Raw genomic sequence first — 26,921 nt, forward strand, 5'->3', positions numbered from 1 at the left:
CATGGAGGGGTTGTCTACGGAGTCTCTGTGGGTGGAGGTTAGGAACAGAAAGGGGTCAATAACTCTACTGGGTGTTTCTTATAGACCACCCAATAGTAACAGGGATATCGAGGAGCAGATAGGGAGACAGATTCTGGAAAGGTGCAATAATAACAGGGTTGTTGTGGTGGGAGATTTTAATTTCCCAAATATCGATTGGCATCTCCCTAGAGCAAGGGGTTAGATGCAGTGGGTTTGTTAGGTGAGTTAAGGAAGGTTTCTTGACTCAATATGTAGCTAAGCCTACAAGAGGAGAAGCTGTACTTGATCTGGTATTGGGAAATGAACCTGGCCAGGTGTCAGATCTCTCAGTGGGAGAGCATTTTGGAGATAGTGATCACAATTCTATCAACTTTACCATAGCATTGGAGAGGGATAGGAACAGACAAGTTAGGAAAGAGTTTTATTGGATTAAGGGGAAAGATGAGGCTATCAGGCAGGAACTTGGAAGCATAAATTCGGAACAGGTGTTCTCAGGGAAATGTACGGAAGAAACGTGACAAATGTTCAGGGGATATTTGCATGGAGTTTCTCATAGGTTCATTCCAGTGAGACAGGGAAAGGATGGTAGAGTGCAGGAACCATGGTGTACAAAGGCTGTTGTAACTCTAGTCAAGAAGAAAGAAAGAGCTTACAAAAGGTTCAAAAAACTAGGTAATGATAGAGATCTAGAAGATTATAAGGCTAGCAGGAATGAGTTTAAGAATGAAATTAGGAGAGCCAGAAGGGGCCATGAGAAGGCCTTGGTGAGCAGGATTAAGGAAAACCCCAAGGCATTCTACAAGTATGTGAAGAGCAAAAGTTAAGACGTGAGAGAATAGGACCAATCAAGTGTGACAGTGGAAAAGTGTGTATGGAACCAGAGGGGATAGCAGAGGTACTTAATGAATACTCTACTTCAGTATTCACTACGGAAAAGGATCTTAGGATCTTGGCGATTGTAGGGATGATTTACAGCGAACTGAAAAGCTTGCGCACGTAGATATTAAGAAGGAGGATGTGCTGGAGCTTTTGGAAAGCATCAAGTTGGATAGTCAACGGAACCGGATGAGATGTAACCCAGGCTACTGTAGGAAGCGAGGGAGGAGACTGCTGTGCCTCTGGCGATGATCTTTGCATCATCAATGGAGATGGAAGAGGTTCAGAAGGATTGGAGGGTTGCGGATGTTGTTCCCTTATTCAAGAAAGGGAGTAGAGATAGCCCAGGAAATTATAGACCAGTGAGTCTTACTTCAGTGGTTGGTAAGTTGATGGAGAAGATCCTGAGAGGCAGGATTTATGAACATTTGGAGAGGCATAATATGATTAGGAATAATATGCATGGCTTTGTCAAAGGCAGGTCGTAAACCTGATTGAATTTTTTGAGGATGTGACTAAACACATTGATGAAGGTAAAGTAGTAGATTAGTGTATATGGATTTCAGCAAGGCATTTGAGAAGGTACCCCATGCAAGGCTTATTGAGAAAGTAAGGAGACATGGGATCCAAGAGTACATTGCTTTGTGGATCCAGAACTGGCTTACCCACAGAAGGCAAAGAGTGGTAGACAGGTCATATTCTGAATGGAGGTTGGTGATCAGTGGTAAGCCTCAGGGATCTGTTCTGGGACCCCTACTCTTTGTGATTTTTATAAATGACCTTGATGAGGAAGTGGAGGGATAGGTTAATAAATTTGCTGATGACACAAAGGTTGGGGATATTGTGGATAGTGTGGAGGGCTGTCAGAGGTTACAGTGGAACATAGATAGGATGCAAAACTGGGCTGAGAAGTGGCAGATGGAGTTCAACCCAGGTAAGTGTAAGGTCAAATATGATGGCAGAATATAGCATTAATGATAAGACTCTTGGCAATGTGGAGGATCAGAGGGATCTAGGGGTCCGAGTCCATTGAACACTCAAAGCTGCTGCGTAGGTTGTCTCTGTGGTTAAGAAAGCATACTATGCATTGGCCTTCATCAATCGTGGGATTGAGTTTAGGAGCTGAGAGGTAATGTTGCAGCTATTATAGGATCCTGGTCAGACCCCACTTGGAGTACTGTGCTCAGTTCTGGTCGCCTCACTACAGGAAGGATGTGGAAACCATAGAAAACAGAGGAGATTTACAAGAATGTTGCCTGGATTGGGGAGCATGCCTTATGAGAATAGGTTGAGTGAACTTGTCCTTTTCTCCTTGGAGTGACGGAAGATGAGAGGTGACCTGATAGAGGTGCACAAGTTGATGAGAGGCATTGATCGTGTGGATAGTCAGAGGCTTTTTCCCAGGGCTGAAATGGCTTGCGTGAGAGGGCATAGTTTTAAGGTGCTGGGGAGTAGGTACAGAGGAGATGTCAGGGGTAAGTTTTTTATGCAGAGAGTGGTGAGTGTGTGGAAGGGGTTGCCGGCGACGGTGGTGGAGGCAGATACAATAGGGTCGTTTAAGAGACTCCTGGAACCTATCCTGGAGCTCAGAAAAACAGAGGGCTATTGGTAACCCTAGGTAATTTTTAAGGTAAGGACATGTTCGGCACAGCTTTGTGGGCTCAAGGGCCTGTATTGTGCTGTAGAAATTCCCTGAGACTTGTCTATAAAATGTGGTTACGTTTAACATCTAACTACATTGAAATTATACTGACCACATGCAATGCTGAAGAGCTCCAGGTAAAAGAGATTTTTTTGTTCTTTATTTCAAAAATAATCTTTATACCTAATAAATAAATACAGACGAAGAAACCATGCAAAGCCATGCGAAGTTTTTACATTCATAGTCAATACATTCAGTAGTGTTAACTTATTTTTTAAAACCTTAGCACTATTACCAGATAAACATAAACAGATAATGCTCAAAACTCACAGCAAGTGAGACAGCGACTGTGGAGAGAAAGTAGAGAAATGCCGTCTTGGTTGATAATACATCTTGGTAGTGCATGCTATGATTGAAGTTTGATTCCATTGAATTCAGTGAAACAGATTTTGGAAATGGAATATTGAGTGTAACCATTATTGTGAATTTATCAGCTAACGACAAATTTCAGGTAAAATCAATTTAGATCTGTAGTCTTTCAACAGGAGAAGCAAAAGAGCACATTTAGTTAATTGGAACAATGAAAGAATCAATAGTAAAGGAAATAGATTCACAGACTGAAAGAAAGGAAACACGAGTATGGTTTAAATTTATCCTACCTAATTCAATAATAATTATTGACTCTTTAGTCTCCATTATTATAGAGCATGATGAGGCTGTATTCTTTTTTGTATACATATAATTGCTTACTTGGACCTAAATTAAGTATGAAGTACAGATCAATATTTGCTTAAAACAGACCAATGACATTAGTCAGATAACTATGACAGCGTACCTTGGTGCCTTTTTTACGTTAATGAATTCATGTACATCCTGTTTATTCCCTGCTAGGAGAGGGTACCTCATACAGTCACGTGGTCGAGTCTCCAAGAAGAAAATTTTTGGTCAGCCATGTTCCTGAAAGTAAGCTTCCGCGTGAACTGATTCTTTTATCTTATTCCCACCTATAGGTATGATAGCTTTACAATAACTAGTATCGGGTATAATACTAGTACTAGGTCATTTGTAAGGTGTATTTTTTTCTTTTTGGAACAGAGGTCAATTTCAAGTTTTACATCCATAAAACCAGGCCCTTCCATTACAGCCATCAATTTCATATCTATGCTAATTCTATCTTCCAGCATGTGGTCAAAGTCTTTTACAACTTGTATTTCCAAAGCGACACACACAAAATGCTGGAAGAACTCAGCAGGTCAGGCAGCATCTATGGAAATGAATAAACAGTTGAGGTTTTAGGCCAAGACCCTTCATTGGGACTGGGAAGGAAAGGGGAAGACACCAGAATAAAAAGGTGGAAGAGAGGAAGGAGGAGAGCTAGAAGGTGATAGGTGAAGTCAGTTGGGTGGGAAAGGTAAAGGGCAGGAGAAGAAGGAATCTGATAGGAGAGAAGAGTGGACTATGGGAGAAGGGGAAGAAGGAGGGGGACCAGGGGGAGGTGATAGGTAGGTGAGGAGAAGAGGTCAGGGGCCAGAGTGGGGAACGGAAGAGTGAGAGGAAAAGAAGAAATAAAGGGAAAAAATTACTGGAAGGAGAAATCAATGTTCATGCCATCAGGTTGGACACTACCTAAGTGGAATATATATTGTTGCTCCTCCACCCTGAGGGTCATCTCGGCATGGCCAAGAGGAGGCCATAGACCAACATGTCAGAATGGGAATGAAAATTGGAATTAAAATGTTTGGCCACTTAGAAAGTCCATTTTTGGCAGATGGAGCAAAGATGCATGACAAAGTAGTCCACCAATTTACGTTGGGTCTCTCCAATGTGGAGGAGGCAGCACTGGGAGCACTAGGTACAATAGACGACCCAACAGATTCATAGGTGAAGTGTTGCCTCACCTGGAAGGACTATTTGAGGCTCTGAATGTAGGTGAGGCAGATTTGTGGGGAGGGATAAATGGACGAGAGAATCATGGATCCCTGCAAAAAGCGGGAAGTAGTAGGAAGGAATTAAGGATGTGTTTGAAGATAGAATCCCGTTGAAGATGGTGAAAGGTGCAGCATTGTGTTGGATGCGGAGGCTCATGGGGTGGTAGGTGAGGATACAAGGAACTCTATCCCTGTTCAGGTGAAAGGAAGATGGGATGAGCACAGATTGTCTGGGAAATGGAGGAGTTGCAAGTGAGGGTAGCATCAATGGCGGAGGAAGGGAACTCCATTCTTTGAAGAAGGAGGACGTCTCTGATGTCCTGGAAAGGAAAGCCTCGTCCTGGGGACAGATGCGATGGAGATGAAGGAAAAGGGAAAAGGAAATAGCATTTTTTACAGGAGACAGGGTGGTAAGAGGTATTTCCAATGCTCTTTGCTCTTTGAAATATCATGAGAATATTTACAGCTGATGCACACTTGGGCAGTATTTGTCAAATTTCAACTTCCCTCCGGATAAAAAAATTCTTCCTCAAATCCCCTCTAAATCTCCCCTGCTTTGCCTAACCTGTGCTCTCTAGTTATAGATATCTCTGTTAACAGAAAGAATTTCTCAATATCTATCTCTGTCTCTCATAATTTTGTGCGCCTCAATCAGTGATCCCCTTTTGAGGGATTCCCAGTCTATTCCATCTCTCCTCATAGCTGAAACACTCTATCTGGGAAAGTCTCCTCTGCGTCCTCTCCTGTGCAGTCCATAAGGCCATAAGACATAGGAGCAGAAATTAGGCTGTTTGACCCATCGAGTCTTCTCAGCCGTTCACTCGTGGCTGATCCTTTCTCCCCCTCCTCAGCCCCACATCCTTCCTTTAGCTGAGTAACCAGAATTGCTCATGGTGCTTCGTTTGTAGGCTAAGGAAAGATTTACATAGATATACCATAACCTCTCATATCATGCACCTCAGTTAATGAAAGCAAATATCAGATAAGTCTTCTTAATCATCTCATCTATCTGTTCTAACATCTTCGGGCATTGTTAGACATGTCGATTAATATTGCTCTGTACCAGTACTTTGTAGGATCCTGTCTTCATTGTGCACCTCCTAGCCTTATTAGTCCATCCAAAATACGCCACTTTGGAATTAATTTCGACAATAAATCTGCCCATTTTCCCAACTCATCAATATCACTCTGAAGTTGTAGATTACTACCCTCATTATCTTTCTTGCTTTTTAAATCTTTTTATTAATTATTATTGAAAATCAACAAAAATACATTAGAGTGGTCAAATCAACTTATCAATATATACAATGAGTTAAACTGTCAAATAACTGATTAACCGAGCTAAACAGTATACCAATAATAATAAGAAAAGACAAAATGTTAAAACTATTATTTTTTTCAAAAAAAGAAGGAAAAAAGAACCCCTACTAACTAAAACAACAACAAAAAAAAACCCTACTAACCAAAAAAAAACCCTTTGGGAGCACAACCCCAGAGCTATACGCCATACAAGCTTCCATAAAAGAAAATCATCAATCCGCCAACCAAAACCAATTACACAAGAATCAGAAGGGGACCACCTTAATTAACTCAGATCAAATGGTAGTAGCAGGCAAAAGATTCCTAAATGGACATTGAATCTTTGGACACTACCTCATTTTTTTTATTAATATACAGTATTTCTGTCTTTGCACATTTTTTATATCTATTCAAAATCATCATCATCATCATCATCAGGTGCTGTGCCCAGTTTGAGCTTTGACTGCCATGGCCCACACACTCCTGTTTCGGGTCAAGTGGATCAATTCATTGGTATTCATTTCCAGTTCTCTGGCTGCTGTCTCCATCATCATTTGTCTTTGCCTTCCTCTTGCTTTCTTCCCTTCAATCTTTCCCATAGTTACTGTGCATTCTAACTCCTCTTTCCTAATCACATGTCCAATGAAGTTACGTTGCCTTTTCATGATCTCATACATTATTTCTCTTTTTGTGCTTGCTCTGTTCATGACATCCTCATCAGATGTTCGTTTCATCCATGATATTCTTTGCATCCTCCTCAAAAACCACATCTCTGCTGCTACAATTGGTTTCCTCATGTTACTAGATATTGTCCAACATTCTGAGTCATATAGCATAACTGGATAAACGTAACTTTTCAGTATTCTGAGGCGGATTGTCATGCCTAGTTTAGTATTGGTCAGTATACTCTTCATTCTCGTGAAGGTGTCTTTTGCCATCTCTATTCTTCTTTTGATGTCCAAGTCGCACCTGCCATCTGATGTCACCCAGCTTCCTAAGTAGCAAAAGTTCTTTACTTGTTTTATGTCTTCCCTGTTTATTCTCAGCCTGCAGATAGGTTTCTCCTTCTTTTTGGATATCACCATACATTCTGTCTATTTGCAATTGATAGATAGACCCATTTTTGCACTTTCTTCAACAATTATATCAATTAAGTTTTGTAGTTCTTCCTCCGCACTTGCAATTAACACAGTGTCATCTGCATATCTGAAATTATGTACGTAATATACATAATTCAATATACATAATTGATTTATTTATTATTATGTTTATTATTTTTTCTCTCTCTGCTAGATTATGTATTGCATTGAACTGCTGCTGCTGTTAACAAATTTCACATCACATGCTGGTGATAATAAACCTGATTCTGATATCCTAAAATTCTTGTGGCCAGTAAAGTATTTTTGAAGAATAGTCACTCTTGCATTGTAGGAAATGTGGCAGTCATGTTGGTAGGACCTTAATGTACACAATGTGATAATGATCAGATAATCTGTTTCATTAATTTTCAGTAAGGGACAAAGATTGACCAGATAGCCAGGGATAAATCTTCTGCTCTTCCTCAAAACATACTCATCTTCAGGATCAGATACTGTCTCACTGAGTGTCTCATCCAAAATAGAGCATTTCCAGCAGTCCACTGCTCCCTCGGACTGGAAACTCCATCATAGTTTTTTGTTCAGTTCTCTGAGACAGACTTAAATGTACAACCTTCAGAGGCCGAGAGTGACTGTTTCACTGCAACTGACCCTTTAATATTCTTCACATTCCCAGCCACCTTTGTGTGTCATTTAAATCCCAAGAAGCCTATTACACTGAGTGGGCTTAAGATCAAATACTTCATTGTGGGATAGTGCACTTGTGGGCTGCCCCCAGCATAGTTTCAGGTGTGCTGGTTGTTAATGCAAACAACACAAATAGAACAGGGATGATTGTGTAACAAGTAGCTTCCACCTTGATGTTTTTTATTGTTGTTCAAATTGAATGAAGGGCACTAATGCGATATTTGAGTAAATGTCATGCCAGGTACAGTATATAAATCTGTCTTCACTATGCTATTTTCACTACAAAACCCAAGCAGTCATGGGGAGAATGATTATTTCAATGCCAGACCCTTATAGACAGTGGCAGAATTGAACCAGGGCCGCTGGTGCTGTAATTGCATTATGCTAACCCCACAATATTATTAATTCCTCATAATTATTATTATGCCCCACAGTTATTGTTAATGTTTGTCTAATTGTTGTTATCACTCTTGCTTGAAGCCATCCCATTGATTTTTCCCAGTAGTCAGTAATGTGTTTTTAATGCAGGAAGAGGAAAGTACTTTAATTTAGCATTTAAATATGATTCTGTGCATTGATTAAATTGCTATTAATTTATCTTCCAACAGCTTCATCAAGTTTGACCTGCCAAGCCAGAGCAACATCTCAACCAATTTTAACTGGCCGTACAGCAGTTGAAACGTATAACGTAGTGGCACTCTCCAATCGTGACCCTGTCCCAGCCTCTGAAAATGCACCCAGTGGAACTGACACTAATTTGCCTACGACATCTCTCCTTGCTGCTGCATGTACTGCAAATGTTCACCTAAACTCAACAGTGAATCAGCAGGGAAGTGGGCAACATACAGCCCAAAGAGGGCTTCCAACAAAAGCAACAGAGAATGTTTACAAAGAAATGCAGCCACCAACTACCCAGCCTTTGTCTGTTCTGGCTGACGTATTGTCGTTGATGTGCGTGAGTCATCTGGCCCATTCAATCATACCTAGCAATTCTTCACAATCACCACTGATATCCCCCTGCAGCAACAACTCTTCCCCGAGCTCGCCTCTCATCTCCCCAGTTGACATCTCCTGCTCATCTCACCTTTTGTCTCCAGAACCAAATGCCGAACCTCAGCCAAATAATGGCATCAGAAGTTTAAGCGAGCAACTTGGATCTGAATGCAATAGGTCTCGTGAGGCTCTGGGAAATGTCAGCTATTTGCCAGGAATGTCACCCTCCAAATTCAATCACATGCCCTCAAGTAATGAAGGTGACCTGAGTCTAATTTACCTGGATATCCCACATCAGAAAATAACTGCTCCTACAAATTTCCAGACGACTATGACAATTCCAATACCAGCTTCTTACAGGAACTATGTCTCACCAGCAAATTCTCCATTGCATTCATATCTCAGTCCTACATTTAACCTTGCAGCTCCACTCTCACCACAGCAGAATGGTAACCCAGGAAATTATGGGAGCACTGGTTTCCAAGGCAGGGCATCAAATTCACCCGTTATGTCTCAAACACCTGTTACAGACTCAACTACAGATCTTAAGGACAGACAGTTCTCGGTAAGTTGGCTTATAGGTTAAGAACACTTAATTTAAAATTCTATTAAAAATTCTGAACTGTGCAATTAAAATTAAGTACTCTCCATAGCACAAAAGCAAATACTTCTATTTGCTGAAAATCTGAAATAAGAGCAGAAATAGCAGGGTGGGGAAGATCTTTGGGGAAAGTAACAAGCATTTTCATAGCATTTTATAGACACAAGAGATTGCAGATGATGGAATTAGTCCAGATGAAGGGTCTTGACCAAAATACCAACAGACTGGTTGATTCCCTCCAACATCTTGTTCCATAGCATTTCATCAGAACTTAAGAAAATCATAACTTGAAAAGTTCATTCTCCAGACTAATTCACTGGAATTTAAGCAACACATACAAAATGCTGGTGGAAAGCAGCAGGCCAGGCAGCATCTATAGGAAGAAATACAGTCAATGTTTCGGGTCGAGACCCTTTGGCAGGACTCTGTTACTCTTACTATCTCTTTTTTCTGTTAGACATTCAAAGTAAATAGATGGCTTTAAGAGTTATTTGATGTACCTCTTAATTATTGAGTTAAAATATGAAAAAAATGTATCTGATTATTGATTTACATTTAACAGCTGTTGGATATAAGTAACAAAAACACCTCAACAATATTTGTGACTGAAACCTTAACATCACAGTCAGGAAAGTCACCATTGCCTTCTATATGTGAGGGTAAGTAACCGCTACAATTGTAAACCGCTATAGAAGTGTGTTGTATGGGGCTTTTTCAATTTGAGTCTATTAAAGTAGTGCCAAAAAAAAAACAAATTAGTGAGGTAGTGTTCATAGGTTCAATGTCCAGAGGGGAAGAAGCTGTTCTTGAATTGCTGAGTGTGTGTACCTCCATCCCGATTGACTTCAGGGATGAAGCCATTAACTTCATCCTTCACAATTTACTTTCTTTGCAGATGTCTAGGTGAGTGAAAATGCTTTACTTACAATTAATCTTTAACAAACGTGTGATCTAACAGCTGAGATTAGAAATAAACAATGGTGTGAAATAATTTTTTTTAACACCTATCCCAACACCATCTCCCCTCATTAGAAAAAAGGAGGGAAAAAAACTTAAAAGACAGAGGAAAGAAAGGAGAGAAGAAAAAAGAAAAGAGAATAAAAGAAAAAGTAGAGTAAGCATCCAGCTCTCAGAGTCAGTTTAAAATACAAATTAAAGAAACTAGCTTATAATAAGGGACATATTAATTTTACAAAATTAAAATAAATAAATTAAACAATCTGGGCATTTAAGTAATTCAAATATGGTTGCGAAATCTCAATGAACATAGTGTATCCATTCCTAAGGGTATAAGTAATTTTCTCAAGGGGTATATAACTTTGCATTTCTTTATTCCAACGATCAATATGTACAAGGGAATCGGATTTCCATGTTACCGCTAAGCAGTTCTATTCGGAGCCATATAAATCAGAATCAGTGGGTGACTCACTGAAAATTGATGATTTCTTGTCTAATTTACAGCTTCCCAAATTAAGTCAACAAGATCAGGAAGAATTGAATGCCCCTTTTTCTAGGGATGAAATTGAAAGAGCCCTAGGCTTATTACAAGCTAATAAATCGCCGGGAGATGATGGTTTTCCCCCTGAATTCTATAGAGAATTTAAGGATCAATTAATGCCCCTTTTTATGAGGGTTGTGACTCAGGCTGAGGAGACCCATATTCTACCGGAATCCTTTTCAACAGCAATTATTACGTTAATTCTTAAGATGGTGTGAAAAAAATTAAGTAACTTATGAATTTAGTGACTCTGACAAGTTTTGAATTTCATGAAAATTAATAAGAAGCAGATTTTAGAAATCTGAAATAGAAACAGAAAATGCTGGAAACACTCAGCAAGAGAGGCAACATTTGTGGAAGGAGGCACAGATTTAACAATTCAGATCAAAGACCCGCTGGATGCTTCTAGCATTTTCTGTTTTTATTTTAGTTCCTAGAAAGATTTTGCCATGGATAGAAGAATATATTTACACATGAATACAGAATAACTGTGACTTGAAACTTGTTAATTCTAACAATGAGATGGTGGAAACAAGATGCTCAAAAGGCAGTAGAGGTAATTAATTTGGAGGTCCTGATCAAGAGCAAATGAATGGTACTGACTGGGATACTGTATGAGGAGTGGACAAGGACTCACTGGGCCCACTGATAATAGACAATAGACAATAGGTGCAGGAGTAGGCCATTCGGCCCTTCAAGCCAGCACCACCATTCACTGTGATCATGGCTGATCATCCACAATCAGTATCCAGTTCCTGCCCTATCCCCATAACCTCTTTCTGTGCAGTGATAATTCTTTGATGAGGTGAGTAGCAAGATGAAGGGTGATTCACTTTGCTGAAAAAAAAGTTTAAGACCCAATTTGTCGGTGGTTATGTGCTTTGTTGAGGGAGCTAGAAGAGCAGGAGGAAGGATATCAATTTAATTCCAGACTATGGAGGAGGCAGCTTGTACTGGCAGGAGCTGAACAAGTTAGAAAGTGGGCTGCAATGTATGAGAGATAGTTGTAGTTCTGCTCTACAGATCCATATTCCTAAAAGATCAGTTTTACCATCTTTCTAAGTAAAATATTTCTTTAAAATGAGAACATGATATGAACAGAAATGTAGTTAGCTTCGTATTTAAACTGCCTTGTTTAAAAATAAAATGCAACTCATAAAGAAGAAATTAATAATTAAGAATATATAACAACTGAATTTATTTTAGTGCATGTCTCTTTATCACATTCCAATTGTCTATGAATGTTGTGCTTGGAATTTACTGATTTTATAATTTGATGTGATCAAGGAAGGTTGGGGGAATAAATTGCTTAGAAAATTATGTCATGTTTGTGCAATTGTAAGAAATATTTGATTCTGGATGGCTTTAACAAGTATTTTTTTTAATATCTACAGAGTTTAAAAGTTTTGAACAATCTATATCATATCAGCCCTTTCCAGTGGGAGACTTTGAGTTTTTGAAAACTCAGGATCTAAATAAAAAGGATTCTCAACTAACAAAAGAAGGTGATCCTAAAGTAAAAGATCAATTGGTTCCAGGCAACTGTACCACTTTGCATTCAATGATGATGTCCAAGGACTCAAAGTTGGATGCTACATTAGGAACCCATCAAGATAGCAATAGCAGCAACCCAGTTTCACCCATCCATTTGATGAAACCTTCCTTTGTCAATTCTGTTGCTGCTGCAGACAGTCATGCTCCAGAAAGTAACAAAGTAGTGGCCAGTTCAGGAGATGAGAAACAAAACAGCGATTCCATGTTATCAGATGTGCACAACTATTCAGTCTCAGTGCCTGGACGGATTCAGCATCCACGAACTTCAATCTACGTCAGCAGCGATGATTCTGAAACTGATGACGATGAAATATTTGAAGAGTTGCAAACTCTGAGAGAAAAGTAAGCTTGGAGGTTATGCTTTGAATTTGAAAATCAAAAAAATGTACAGATGTTGCAAAGCAGAAATAAATGCAGAAAATACTTGAAGTACTCAACAAGTCTGGAAACATGTGAAAAGAGGAACAGAGTTCCTGTTTTCTGTCTGCAGATGTTGCCTGTCCTGATGAGTATTTCCAGCCCTTTCTGTTTTTTTAAAATTATAGCTAGAGTTTGTCTAGTGATGTATGATTTTGTTGGACTAGATGAACCGAATTTATACTTTACCTTTAAGGTTTGCATGTAAAGCCAGGTTTGTTTGCTTTTATTTTAGTGTTTAAATTATTTATGTATGTTAGTCCTTTAGTTAACTTTTCATTTTTACATTATTTTATTTACTTCAATATTAAGTTTTTAAAATCTCTATGGATATCAAATGCTTCCTGAACTCCTGGATATTTCTAGAATGTTATAGTTCTCATTTCAGATTTCCTGCGTTTGCAGTATTTTTTCTTTTAGTCTCAGTGGCTGAAGTACTTGCATTAATCCAACAGGCACTTGGCAGAGGTTCAGAGATTGCAGGCAATGCAGAAGAAGGAGATTGAGCAGCTGTACGAAAAGATGGGTAAGGTGCCCCCTGCTGGAATAGTATCACCAGCTGCAATCCTGAATGGAAGACAGAGGCGTTTGTCTAAGGGCAATTTCAACCAATCCCGTCGTAACAGCCTACAAAGACTTGAACCTTTACAACAACCAGGTATGTGTAACAAGCTCCCTAACAGTGAACAGTGACATTTTGACACTAGAATTTTACCTTTCCTCTAGAACTAGAGGTTATGGATAAGGGTGAAAGGTGAAATGTTTAAGGGGAAACTTCTTCACTCAAGGTGGTGAGAGTGTGGAATGAGCTGCCAGAGAACGTGATGGATGTGGGTTCGATTTCAACATTTAAGAGAAATTTGGATAGATACATGGATGGGAGAGACATGGAGGGCTATGGTCTGGATGCAGGTCAATAGGAGTAGGCAGATTAATAGTTCAGAACGAACTAGATGGGCCAAAAGGCCTGTTTCTGTGCTATATTGTTCGATGACTCTATAGTTTACACTGAAAGGTAATATTGTCATAAATTTTACTGGAAACACAATTGCATGTAACTTTATTTAGAAAGCTTAAAAATGATCAGTGATCTTATAGGGGTAATATGAAGTATATCTGTAAGATCACGTGATTGATGCAGATTCAGAAGGTCATATTTGCAAAATGCTACCTTTTTTAAAGCAGATAAAGTACATTTCAAAACTATGAAGTATTGAATACTAGGCAAAGTTTACAGGAAGAGTGATTGAAACCTTAGTCCAAAAAGTAGATTATGAATTCATTCAAAGGAAATAGACTTGGGCAACAAATCGTATAGCAGGGGTAGCAAACCTATGCCAAGATGACAGTTTTTTGATGGCCGCTGATAAGAGTGGGAGATGATTGCTGTCATGATCTGATACATTATATACTAAATGGCATTTATGAGCGATCCTTATATAAAAAACAAGATTCTAGGGGTTTGGTAATGCTCTCTTAATTCTAGTTAAATAGTTTTTGGTTTGGCCATATTTTATATTACTTTGGAAGTAAATGTAATATTTTCCCTTTCATAGCTGTTTAGTGTTATTACGGTGGTCGAAGTGCAGTTGTTGAAAATATCATGCTATATATACAATAACGTTTTTCCAATTATAACCTTATGTTCATATTGGATCCCTGCAGGCTTTGGCAGAAGGAATTCCTTAACTGGCATCTGCAGTGTACAAGATCAATGGCAAACACAGTCCAGCATTGGTGGGGGTTACTTTTCCTAATGGCTTCTCATAGCTGATAGGTTGTTAGAGTCTTTAGAAGCTAAGGCTTTGCACAATAAATTTAAAGGAAAAGGGTCAATAAAATCATTCTGGTTCTGACTACAACAAATATCTGGCACTATAGTACTTTTAAGTGTTTTAAACTGTACAAAACACCATTTGTCAGTAGATTTGAGTACAGTTTCAGCTATTATTAATTTGGACATGGACTGTTATATGATGCAAGTAGTTAACAGTCAGCTTTCTTATATAAAAGGCCTTTTGATTTATATATAACATAGGAACCTGAAACAGTTGTTTAGAAAAGAACACGATGACCCCAGTCAGAAATCCTTTTCCATTGTCAGAACAGATCTTAAAATAGATTGCTTATGACATTTTAGCTTCTAAGCACTAATATGATTTTAGAAACACTAAGGACTCAGCATTGTTTAAGTCAAATTACTTTATCTCGTATAACAGTATTTCAACAATGTTTAATCATAAAATAATCCTTGCTACAGAATTTTTTTCATTAAAATATACCATTTCTGGTAATATCTCAAAGGATATCTGATTAAATCAGATTTAAAAGCAAATATAATAGACTGTTGTGAGTGTGAACAATGTCAGTGGAGAGACACTAAAGCTAGTGGATATAGAAGCCTTTATTCAGCATTTGAGACACTCTTCGAAGAAGAGGCCTGCCTGACCCAATATTACATGACATTTTTATATGCTAAATATCAAAGATAACAGCAGGACAATTTTACAATTCTAATGTATCTAGAATGCATCCTTTGAATTACATATAATGTTTAAACACCTTTGTCTTCACACCCACACTCCAAACAACCCAAATGAACGTTACTTCCCACCAATTCTGCGCTGCGTTCGTGCATATGCAGGCTTCTGTGATCAAACGGAATGATCTCTCTTCATTGTCAACATTCCCAGTAGTTGCCCACGTACCATCCTGCACTCCCTGAGCCATACTGTCCCCATATATTCCTCAGGCACTTCACTTTTACCAACACGTGTATATCTTTAGGGTACATCTGGTGAATTTTAACCATTTTCTCGAGCATGCCCCAGAATCCTGTATTTTAGCAGGGGACCCTAAATGAGGGCAACCCTGACAAAATACTCTGCTTTTCCCCGAGGGTGAAGGGCTTGTGAATGGTCAAGAGCTGCTTCGGGTCATCAGGGTCCCTGACTTGATGTTGCTTAAACCCAAAAAGATCCATTCTGACAGATATATCTGGGTATAACCTCTCCCTCAAATATCACCACACTCCATAATTCCCACACTACACAAAATATAAATGATGGATAAAAATTAAACAATACATACTTAAAACCACAGAGTATATACTTTGCAGTCCGCCACTTCTGTACATCTGAACTCATAATGCCTGTTGTATTCCCTTCGCATTTAAAACTCTTACATCAAGGTTACAGGCTTTTTCTTAAACCACACAAACACATCTGCTACTATACTGGTCCCTGAATGAGTATACATGAACCCATTGGTGTCCCAAACAGTCAGTAACCACCCTTCACAACTGGTGCCCCTGTCTCACCAAATTAACACAGAAATGCCTAGTCTCTAGGCATTTGCACATATGCACATTTCCACACGCACACCCACCCACCCCCCGCACTACTTTTATAGCTACTAGATGAGGTCCCTACCATGTTCGTGATACTTCATAATCCCACAGTCACTGACCTGAACAGATCTAAGTGTGAGTTCTAATCTTTTTTAAAAAATATACTCACCCACTTAGACTGCTGCGGTCACTGCTCACACAATGGGTTTATATTCCGGATGAGCCCCCAAATATTGTGAGTGTGCACAATGTCAGTGGAGAGACACTGAAGCTAGTGGATATAGAAGCCTTTATGCAGCATTTGAGACACTCTTGGGAGAAGAGGCCTGCCTGACCCAATTCAGTTTTATATGCTAAAGATAAAAGTTAACAGCAGGACAATTTTACAGTTCCAATGTATTTACATTGGTTCCTTTGAATTATATATCATGTTTAAACACCTTCGTCTTCACAACCACACTCCAGACACCCCAGGTGAATGTTAATTCCCACCGACTCTGGGCCACATTCATGCATATACAGGCTTCTGCGATCAAATGGAGTGATTCTTTGTTTGCAATCAACCCCCAAAATGCTGCTCCAGGAAGATCTTTGTTCAGAGCTGGAGTTTAAATTCAATCTACAATCAATGTTCAGATCTGGAGATTGGCTACTGTAAAGATTAGTATTTGCTATATACCATAAATCCAAAATATGCCCTAACATAGACTAGATAATAAGTTTTGCCTTAATTTTAGAGGAAATTTGATAACTCCGGCAATTACAAGACAATAAGAATGCTTGATATTAAGCAGCCATTATAAATCATGTTTATATTTTTGTATTAAAGTATGTTTTTCCATTGTCACGAACTGTAAGGACTGAATTTATTGATTTTGTTTCTCTGTATATATGTATATAGAAAATGTAAATGTTATGCAGTAAATTATACCAATATTATATTGATAATTAGATCTCTTATTTTAAAATAAACTATACAAGTAACTTTCCCAAATGGAAGATTTAGATGCATTTATTATTCCTTTTCTTTCCAATAAACTTTATATTTGCCTATTTGAAACACAAGGGTGTCATTTCACGTGAGATTTCTCATTTTGTAAAATATGGTGCACTGTTTGAGTTGATTTTGGTATAAATGTGCATCTGCATGGAATAGAGATTCTGTATTTGTTGACATTTATTTGTTATCTCAAAGTTGATCTTACATTTTTTTTATGATTTAAATCATTAACTATGTATATCCATAGATATACATAGATGCTAGATAAATTATTTCACACGTCATGATGGAAATAAAACTTCATATAAATTGTGTTGTGATGTATTTTGGATTATAAAATCATTTTCACAAACCTGCATAACATTGAAATTGGAATCCATAGAGCATTGAAGTCAAACTACACTCAGTGTCCACCTCACCTGGTCCACCTCAGTGGTGCCTCCTGCACCTAATAAAGTGACCACTGAGTGTATGTTCGTGGTCTTCTGCTGCTATAACCCATCCACTTCAAGGTTCGACATGTTGTGCATTCAGAGATGCTCTTCTGCACACCACTGTTGTAACATGTGGTTATTTGAGTTAGTCGCCTTGCTGTCAGCTGGACCAGTCTGAGCCATTCTCCTCTGAACTCTCTCATTAACAAGGCATTTTTGCCCATTGAACTGTCAGTACTGGATGTTTTTATTTTTCACACCATTCTGTGTAAACTATAGATACTAATTGTTGTGCGTGAAATGCCTGGGAGATCAGCAGTTTCTGAGATACTCAACCCACCCAGTCTGATACCAACAATCGTTCCACGGTCAAAGTCACTTCGATGACATTTCTTCCCCATTCTGATGTTTGATCTGAGCAATAAAATGAACCTCTTGACCATGCCTGCATGCTCTTATGCATTGAGTTGCTGCCACATGATTAGATATTTGCATTTACAAGCAGGTGTATAGGTGTACCTAATAAAGTAGCCACTGAGTGTATGGCTTTATTTAGATCAAACTCATGTTAACATCTCTAAATTAGGAAGGTCATACAAATTGGAAATGTTAACATGTTTTTATACCAAAATCTTTAAATCAGAACATTTGTGGCATTTGGAATACAAGAATGGCTCAAAACTCCTTGCAAACTTGGACTGGTGATGTAAAATAATAAGAATTCATTACACTGTTGATTTCCAAAAAGCATTTAAACATGACGTTTGGCTTCCTCTAAAACAGCAGCCTGGTATAGCTAGTTCTCCTAAATAATACTTGTATGAGATACGAACATTGCAGATTCGCACCACAGAGTGGTGGAGGATGAAACTGAACTGCGTAGTGGAGATAGGTTTGTGCATCAGGAACTTCCCTCCTCCATAGAACGTAGCAAAATTGCAAAACTCTTTATAAATACACGTATGTTACTGCTACAACAGTTGAAAGGAAATCTCCCTAATCCCAGAAGTCCCAATATTAAATGATGAAATCAAAGGATTATTTTTCTTCCATTTCTTTAAGGTGCTTTATCTTACATTTGGTTTCAAATTTCCACAAAAGTTCTTCTCAAATTTAAAAAAAAAGTTCCAGTCAAGGCTAATAATGTTATATTTTTCTAAATTGATAATTAGTTCAACAATATCATTGTATCATTAGATTAACAATATCATGAGTGTATGAGTTAAAATATAAATTAGCTTAAACCCTTTTGCTCATTGTGGCCAAAATTCAGCGTCAGAAGTTTGCAGAGGAACATCCGAACAAGCCTGATGAATTTTGGAAACAAGTCCTGTGGACTGATTAAGTTAAAACAGAACTTTTTGGCCGCAATGAGCAAAGGTATGTTTGGGGAAAAAAGGGTGCAGAATTTCATGAAAAGAACACCTCTCCAACTGTTAAGCAAGGGGGTGGATCGATCATGCTTTGGGCTTGTGTTGCAGCCAGTGGCACGGGGAACGTTTCACTGGTAGAGGGAAGAATGAATTCAATTAAATACCAGCAAATTCTGGAAGCAAACATCACACCGTCTGTGAAAAAGCTGACGCTGAAAAGAAGATGGCTTCTACAACAGGATAATGATCCTGAACACACCTCAAAATCCACAATGGACTACCTCAAGAGGCGCAAGCTGAAGGTTTTGCCATGGCCCTCACAGTCCCCCGACCTAAACATCATTGAGAATCTGTGCATAGACCTCAAAGGAGCAGTGCATGCAAGATGGCCCAAGAATCTCACAGAACTAGAAGCCTTTTGCAAGGAAGAATGGGCAAAAATCCCCCAAACAAGAATTGAAAGACTCCTAGCTGGCTATAGAAAACGTTTACAAGCTGTGATACTTGTCAAACAGGGTGTTACTAAGTACTGACCATGCAGGGTGCCCAAACTTTTGCTTTGGGCACTTTTCCTTGTTTGTTAATTTTGAAACTATAAAAGATTGAAATAAAAAAGTAATCTTGCTTAAAATATTAAAGAAATGTGTCATCTTTAACTTGATGCCTTTTGGAAATCAGGTCATCTTTTACTCGCTTAGCTATTCACAGTAACAGAAATTTTGACCAGGGGTGCCCAATCTTCTGCATTCCACTGTATACCTCTATAAAATCTCTCCTCATTGCCTGTAGTCTAGGGATAAAGTCCTAACTTATTCAACCATTGTCTAGAACTCGGGTCCTCAATTCCCAGCAACATTCTTTGTGCTCGTTCAAGCTTATCTTTCTTGTAGGTACATGTACAGAACTGCACACAATACTCTAACTTTAGCCTCACCTATATCTTATGCAGTTCAATATAACATCCCAATTCCTGTATTCAATGCTCTGATTTATGAAGGCCATGTGCCAAAAGCTCTTTATGACTATTTTGCATCAAAATATAAAAAGGAATAGCATAATTTCACTCTCATGCTGATATGGTGAATGCGGGTTTGATTGTGAAATTCAAGAGAATGTTGGATTAATACATGGATAAGAGGGATAGAGAGCTAAGGTCCAGCTGCAAGTTGATGGGAACAGGCAGAATAACTATTTGACACTGATTAGATAGGCTGAAGGGCCTGTTTCTGAGCTGGCTAGAGGTTGAGAGTTATACAGATTTCTGATGTCCATGTCCTAATTCTCACCAAGATTTATTTGCCCATCATGGCATTCCTTGCCAACCAACTTAGATTCTCAATTGTCTCCTCTTTTCACCCTTTCCCTTTTCTCTACATTTTAAAATGTATTTTTGGCTAGTTCCAATGCAATCTAATTGACTTGAATTATTAAAATCTATTTCCCTCTCCTAAGGTGATGTCTAACTTGCTACACATTTTCCAGCATTCTGTTTTATTATTATGTATTAATACCTAAAAAAAAACTCATCTCAAATATTTATTAATCCATTTATAAGTTTGTATTTAAAAGGCACAGGCAATCTTTAGCAACAAATATAACTATGCAATTTTAAGTGTTACATATTTTATAATATGCAAATGAAAGAATAGTATTTTTCAGAGCAGTAATTCACAAACATAAATATCCAATCAGCAGCCAGTTCTTAAGTGTGTATAGGTGTTCCAGTTACCTTATTTTAAAGGCCATAACATGCAATAATTAAAACTGCATACAGCAGTTCCTCCTGATGCTATTTTTAACTATGCCTTTCACCTGAGCCTGCTTAGCACCCTTACGAGGGAAATCTTTAACTCTTTAAGTTGAAAAAAATACTGTTCCATCCTTTTCTGATATGAGATCACACTTTTATTTCCACCTCAAATATATTAATATCTTCACTTCTGATAAACTGGAAACAGATATAGAACCCAAAATTGGGTCTATATTTTGTTTTTTTTTAATTTAAAAAAGGCAATGGGTGTGGAACAATCTGTGGCAACTGAAACAAACTGATCACTTCAGGTCAATGAGCTTTCATGAAAAAGATCTGAATATAACTATAGCTTCCTTTAACCTAAAGCTAAAAACTTTAACTTCTTAAACTTCAATTAAAATGAAATGGAATGATTAAATTTTGCTTAAATCACTAAATATGAAGATTATTAATCATTACTATTTTTGAAGTTTCTTCTTCCTCTATTTCAATATCTGTACGATATTTGAAAGATACAAACGTATTTATCACAGACTGCTTGCAATATATCCCTACGTAGTTTGGTTTCACAATTTCAATGAAGATTGATTTTACTATGTGAATATTTATTTTAAACATTAAGGAATTGTTACCACTGAGAAGGAGGTACAGAAGCCTAAAGGCACAAACTCAGCAAGATGGAAACAACTACTTCCCCTCTGCCATCTGATTCCTAAATGGAGATTGAAACCATGGACACTACCTCACTACTTTTTTTATTTCTGTTATTTTGCACAACTTATTTTAACTCAACTATTTATCAGATATATATACACTACATGTAACTCTGTTTTTTTCTCTATACTTATTTATCATGTATTTCATTGTACTGCTGCTGTGAAGTTAACAAAGTTTATGACATATGTTGGTGATATTAAATTTGATTCTGATTCTAATTCATGGGACCTTAAAATACAAAGAAACATAGAACATACAAAGAACTTGTAAAATCTTGGGTACAGTTTGGCAAAGAGTAATTTATAATCAATGTTCCCAGTTTATTGATATCACAAATGTTTACATTCCACTTTACCACATTTTCACCACATTATTATAGACAAGTGGATCTTTCAGCTGCACTGACAAAATATTATTCCCAGATCAAGGTCAAAAACAGCCAAACAATGCATTTTGAAAAATGTGCATCATGATCGGCGTATTTAATATTTTAAATTCCTTGCTAGATGTGTATTTGCTCAGTTTGGTCTTCCACAAATCCAGAGGAAAAACTGTACACGCATTCCATAAACTAATTGTTTCAGTTTGCTGAAGTCCTGGAAGCATTTCTTGCTCGAACGCCTTTTGCCTCTTCTTCCAAGTCATCCAAAAATCGTTCCTGAGATACAGAATAAAAAGTGTATCCATCTAGAGAGATTAAGGAAATATACTGTAGATACATCTGAAGGTATGTTCACAATCCAAATCTGTGGCTAAAAAATCCTATGTATGATGCATTCAAAAATTAATTAGTGGTATAAAAAATCTATTTCATTGGCTAACAAGAGATAGAAAAATTAAAAAATTATGTAATTACAAAACCGGCCTGTAATGTATACAAAAGAAATAAATCATTGAAGCAACTTCACATTACTGGTATAGAGCTAATTAAATCTGCACTCTTTCTATGAATCTTTTAAACGACAGAACTTATTTATTTATTAATATGACTTCTCAATATTGAAGAATTGTATAACTAACCCCATTATCACATGGCTTTACTATTTACTGTCTAAATTTGCTTATCTTTCTCAAAACAAACCAATTTACATTTTTGTTCATTAAAATTTAAAGACTACTTAATCTAAATATGAACCTTGATGATATACAGTTTGTTTCAGTTAAGATTTTCCCTTGTTTTGCTTATTATGAAATTATGTCCAGATGTGAACAGTCCTAAAACAAGCTTCTGATGAACAAAGTTTCATTAAGCACCATGCTGCTGTCCATTCTATTATTAATTTCCTAATCATGCTCAGTCAGAGTACTACAGCACAGAAACAGGCCCTTCGGCCCATCTAGTCAATGCTAAACTGTTACTTGGCATAGTACCATCGACCTGCACCTGGATCATAGCTCTCCATGCCAACCCTACCCATGTCCTTATCTAAACTTCTCTTAAATGTTGCAATCAAACCTACACCCACCACTTCCACTGGCACTAGCACAGGGGTTCCCAACTTGGGGTCCATGGGCCCCTTGCTTAATGGCGTTGGTCCATGACTTAAAACAGGTTGGGAACCCAAATAGTTTGTTCCACACTTGCAGCACCCTCTGAGTCAAGAAGTTCCTCCTCAAGTTCCCCTTAAATACTTCACCTTTCCACAGGGAGGAGGTACAGGAGCCTGAAGACCCACACTCAACAATTCACGAATCCCCGAACACCACCCCAATATTCCTTTTGTTCTGTTGCACCATTAACTCTGTCTTTATTTATACTGGCTCTCCTACTTTACTGCAACCAATTTCCTGTACAATTTAAATAGACTTTACTTTATTCCCTTTGTCAAGCAAGTTTTCAACAACAATATCCCGCCTTCAACACAAATTCTGAAACACACATTCCTATTGATTTGTGTAAAAATATCTACCAGGAACAAAGACCCTGTCCCTTATCCTAGACAATGGTGGAAACTCACAAAATGTTCAAGTTTTCTGTGTTTCATCTTTTTTAAATAAACAAAACTGAAATATATAAACAATCATTAAAATAAACAATTTGGAAAACAGCACAATTCTAACAACATACACTTGTCTTTATAGATCGGGGCATGGAATATTAAAGATTGGCATATTGTGTTGCAACTTAACAAAAAACCGGTTAGACTACATTCAGAGTGTTGTGTGCAGTTCTGGTTACCACATTGTACAAAAGATACAGAGATTCTCATTTTGATTATGGGGAAAGATGGGAATAGGCTAGTCAAGTGACCTCAGCAGAGGCCAAGAGTTTCAAACAGCTGATATCAACACTCATACAGATGAAACAGCTTCCATAACAATATTAAATTCAGAAGTCCAACATACATACATACATTTGTTTTTATGAACAGAAGCAGATCCCCCTCCTCTCTCTCCACTTCTAGTAATTGTTCTTAATTGATGGCATTCATTACTATTTTTCTGTATTTTCTGACTGATAACCAAAATGGAAACCATTCATTATTTGGGAATAATTTCTGTACAAGAAATCTTAAGCGGCATAGAGAGGGTAAATATTCAGAAATTTTCCCCGTGGTTTCACAGAATTTGAGGGGAAAGATTTTATTACATAGAGAATAGTTGACATCTGGGATTTACTACCTACCAGTGGCAGAGGTGGAATCAGATAGTCAAAGTCATACTTTATTGATCCCAGGGGCAAGTGGTTTTCGTTACAGTTGCACCATAAATAATTAAATAGTAATATGTAAATTATGCCAGGACACAATTACCACGTTTTAACAGGCACTTGAAAAGGCACAGCATAGGAGATATGACCTAATGTGGGCATATGGGATTGGTGTACAAGGGTAAAGAAGTTTGCATTTCCATGGTTGGTGGGCAGAAGGGCCCATTTCTGAGCTGTACAACTGTCACACTATAATCCTGACATTGTCTGTTATTATCTCTGCCAGCAAGTGCAGCAACAAAATGAGCCCTATTATCTACCTAACTACAGGCTGGTAAAGTTATCTTCCATTAATAATGAAAATTGCTCCTAAATGTTTTGTAATTAAGTGTATTTAATTACAAAGCCCATTATGTTCATTCTGCTCCAAAGAAATTTGTGCCTCCAGCTCATCAGTTTTAAATGCATAAAACTCATTTTAAGCTCGTCTACAAAGCAATTTTTTAATCAATTCCTGTTATACCTTTTCCTATATGCTTCACCATTTTAGTCATTTCTTCTTGTTCCCTAACCTATGCACCCTACCTACATCACTTGTTATGTTCCTAGCAAACTAATCACAGCTGTGGCTCAATGGGTCACACTCTCATCCTGTAATGAGAATATTGTGGGTTCAAGTGGAACTGCATGGTTAGTGTTGGTCTCTTTGGATATTTCCCACTCAGATGGGCCTAAAATATCTCTCAGCACTACTTTGGAAAGTAGCACAGGCATTATCATCAGTGCCCTAGCTAATACTTATTCCTAGTTAAAAACACCAAAATAGTTATCAATCAAACAATACTGGAAATACTCAGCAGGTTAGGCAACATCTACACAATTAATGTTCATGTAACAGCCAGAGACTCTAAACTCTAATTCCTTCCCTGAACTCCCTCACATCCTTTTGATATTTATAAGACATCTTTCTCTTTACAAACATCTTTAAAACATGTTTCAACCTTGTATCAGCTTTAAATTGCAAAGACAGAGAAAACACTAATTCTGGTGAGTTTGAATGACACAAGAGGTGGTGATGCCAGCTGAAAGGCGATCAACAAAGTAAACCCAGAATAGCTGTAAAGAAAAGGAAAGCGATGTAAATTGGAGGATTTTAAATACCCTGAGAGAAGAGACAACCGAAAATTGAATACTGGAGAAGGGAGTTGCAAGAGTGGAAATAACTGATTATCTGAAACGATTGAATTCATCGTTAACTTGTGAAAAGGTATAAAGTTATGAGTTTAAACCTAAGATCATCGGCACTTTGTAGTCATGGGCTAACCTCAGTGTACAATGGAAGTGGCTCGGTGGCCGAATGACCTTTACGCAAAAAACCAGCTCACGGACACGTGCTTTAATTTCACTTTCTCATTCTTATGACAAACCGCACAATTTGATTTAGTCTTTCATACAAAGGTGTTAGGCAACAACAACTGTGTGAAACCCAGGCTAACTACATTCTTGCTAATGCGACACATAATCAAACAAATTATAAGGATACAGATGCCCAAGACGATGGCTCCAATAGCTAAGCCCGTGATCACATTCCTTCCGCGCCGCTTCTGAAGATTTTTCTGCCATTGAGCCAGCTCTACTTTTCGCATAAACTCTAGTTGTTCTTGAGTCAAGTTATCTTTCTTCGGGTCGATACGCTTAGCAAATTTCGCGTCACCCGGTGAATTTCCTTCCGCCATGTTTCTAAATCACCAACGAAATGCGTATGCGGAAGGTCAAGTACGGAAAGTTGAAGAGCGGACGTCAAAACAGCAACGCGATTTCTTCCCGGTCCACATTTTTCGCAATGTCTAAAGAAAGAACAGCGTGTATTCCGTTTTAGGTGTGAAGTGAACACAAAATCCAAAGCATTACACTCCCAGCTTTCGGTAACTGTGGAATAGAACATAATGAAAGAAAATTTTAACTGTGTGGAGGGAAATAGGATTAGCGTTTCTGGTTAATCAACGGTTACTGATGTGAGATAATAACTTTTACTTTCCACTTAAAACTGTCTGATGCGCTGAATATTTACAACAATTTTCTCCTTTACTTTAGATTTATGCTGTTTAATTAATACAAATGTCAAATATCAATAGTATAGAAAGGTCATAAATATATTGCAAAAATAAACGCTGCTTCTCTAGCTACTTTTGAGACATTCTCCTTTTGGTTAGAGGAGACACAAAAGAATGCAAATCCTGCAATCTGAAGCAACAAACTACAGGAACTCAGCGGTTCGAGCAGCATCTGTGGGAGGAAAGGAATTGTCCACACTTTGGGTTGAAACTGCATCAGAAACTTGCGCCAAAATCTAGATTGCTCGTTAGGTTCTGCAAAGGGCTGGGACATTTCTGATGTATTAATTGTGTCCTTTACCACTGTTGTGTATTTAGAATTTCAGTAATATCGTAAATATATTGTTTGTTTAAGCATTCTTTGTTGTTACATAATTCATTACAGTTTATATGTAGAAGTATGTGAATGGCATAGGTCATTATGCCGCCACTTCATAAGTGCGCACCTCACTAAGGTAGGAATAAAGTAGACACGCTTATCTGTGTTTTTCTTTCAATTAGTTTTATGGTTTGGAGTTACAAAGCGTTACAGAAGTAACAAGTAAGTTTTAAAATGAACCTGAGATGACCATCTACCTGTTGAAGCACAGCACATTTTTTTACATTACAAGGGGGATAGAGAGACAGACAAGTTAAATAAAAAGCCACAATTTTTTTGGAAGCGCAGCAAGATGGTACAGTTTATTAAAAAGGCAAAAAAATGGACATAGTTCATGGGTCTAAGTTTTAAAAAAACAGAAATGGGTGGCTACATTGAAAAGACAGATGTGTTCGGTTGCACAACAGATAACTGGATGATGTATACTGAATGAATTGAGCAGTATTTTAAGGCAAATGGAATAGCTGATAAGAAACGAGTGCCAGTTTTGCTGAGTGCCATTGGTGGAAGAGCATACAGTTTGCTTAGAAGTTTAACTG

General features: G+C 37.9%; 2 protein-coding genes across 3 annotated transcripts in view; one reads left to right on the plus strand and one right to left on the minus strand.

Annotated features, from left to right (window-relative positions):
• wnk4a (WNK lysine deficient protein kinase 4a) overlaps positions 1–19,392 on the plus strand; it is a 97,174-nt gene extending 77,782 nt beyond the window's left edge. For both annotated transcript variants that reach the window (XM_063037518.1, XM_063037519.1), the window contains exons 14-19: positions 3,431–3,502; positions 8,159–9,108; positions 9,707–9,803; positions 12,037–12,538; positions 13,069–13,271; positions 14,279–19,392. In XM_063037518.1, coding sequence (XP_062893588.1) covers positions 3,431–3,502; positions 8,159–9,108; positions 9,707–9,803; positions 12,037–12,538; positions 13,069–13,271; positions 14,279–14,370 — 1,916 coding nt within the window. In that variant the 3' untranslated portion in view covers positions 14,371–19,392. The remainder of the gene's footprint in view (positions 1–3,430; positions 3,503–8,158; positions 9,109–9,706; positions 9,804–12,036; positions 12,539–13,068; positions 13,272–14,278) is intronic.
• Positions 19,393–21,183: 1,791 nt separating this feature from the next.
• LOC134340359 (cytochrome c oxidase assembly factor 3 homolog, mitochondrial) lies at positions 21,184–25,653 on the minus strand. The gene is made up of 2 exons (XM_063037520.1): positions 25,433–25,653; positions 21,184–21,926 (listed from the first exon to the last, which is right to left on the minus strand). Exons 1-2 carry the CDS (start codon positions 25,623–25,625, stop codon positions 21,820–21,822), a joined length of 300 nt encoding a protein of 99 aa, XP_062893590.1. The 5' UTR covers positions 25,626–25,653; the 3' UTR covers positions 21,184–21,819.
• Between the last annotated feature and the right edge of the window lie 1,268 nt (positions 25,654–26,921).

This window comes from Mobula hypostoma, chromosome X1 (assembly GCF_963921235.1).
Source record: "Mobula hypostoma chromosome X1, sMobHyp1.1, whole genome shotgun sequence".
In the NCBI taxonomy this organism is placed as follows: Eukaryota; Metazoa; Chordata; class Chondrichthyes; order Myliobatiformes; family Myliobatidae; genus Mobula; species Mobula hypostoma.

Excerpts from the sequence above, each read along its gene's own strand:
- LOC134340359 (XM_063037520.1), bottom strand. The coding sequence starts at position 25,625 with ATGGCGGAAGGAAATTCACCGGGTGACGCGAAATTTGCTAAGCGTATC. Across the intron at positions 21,927-25,432 it reads AGCCATCGTCTTGGGCATCT|ATGGATACACTTTTTATTCT; the intron begins GTATCCTTATAA and ends TAATCTCTCTAG.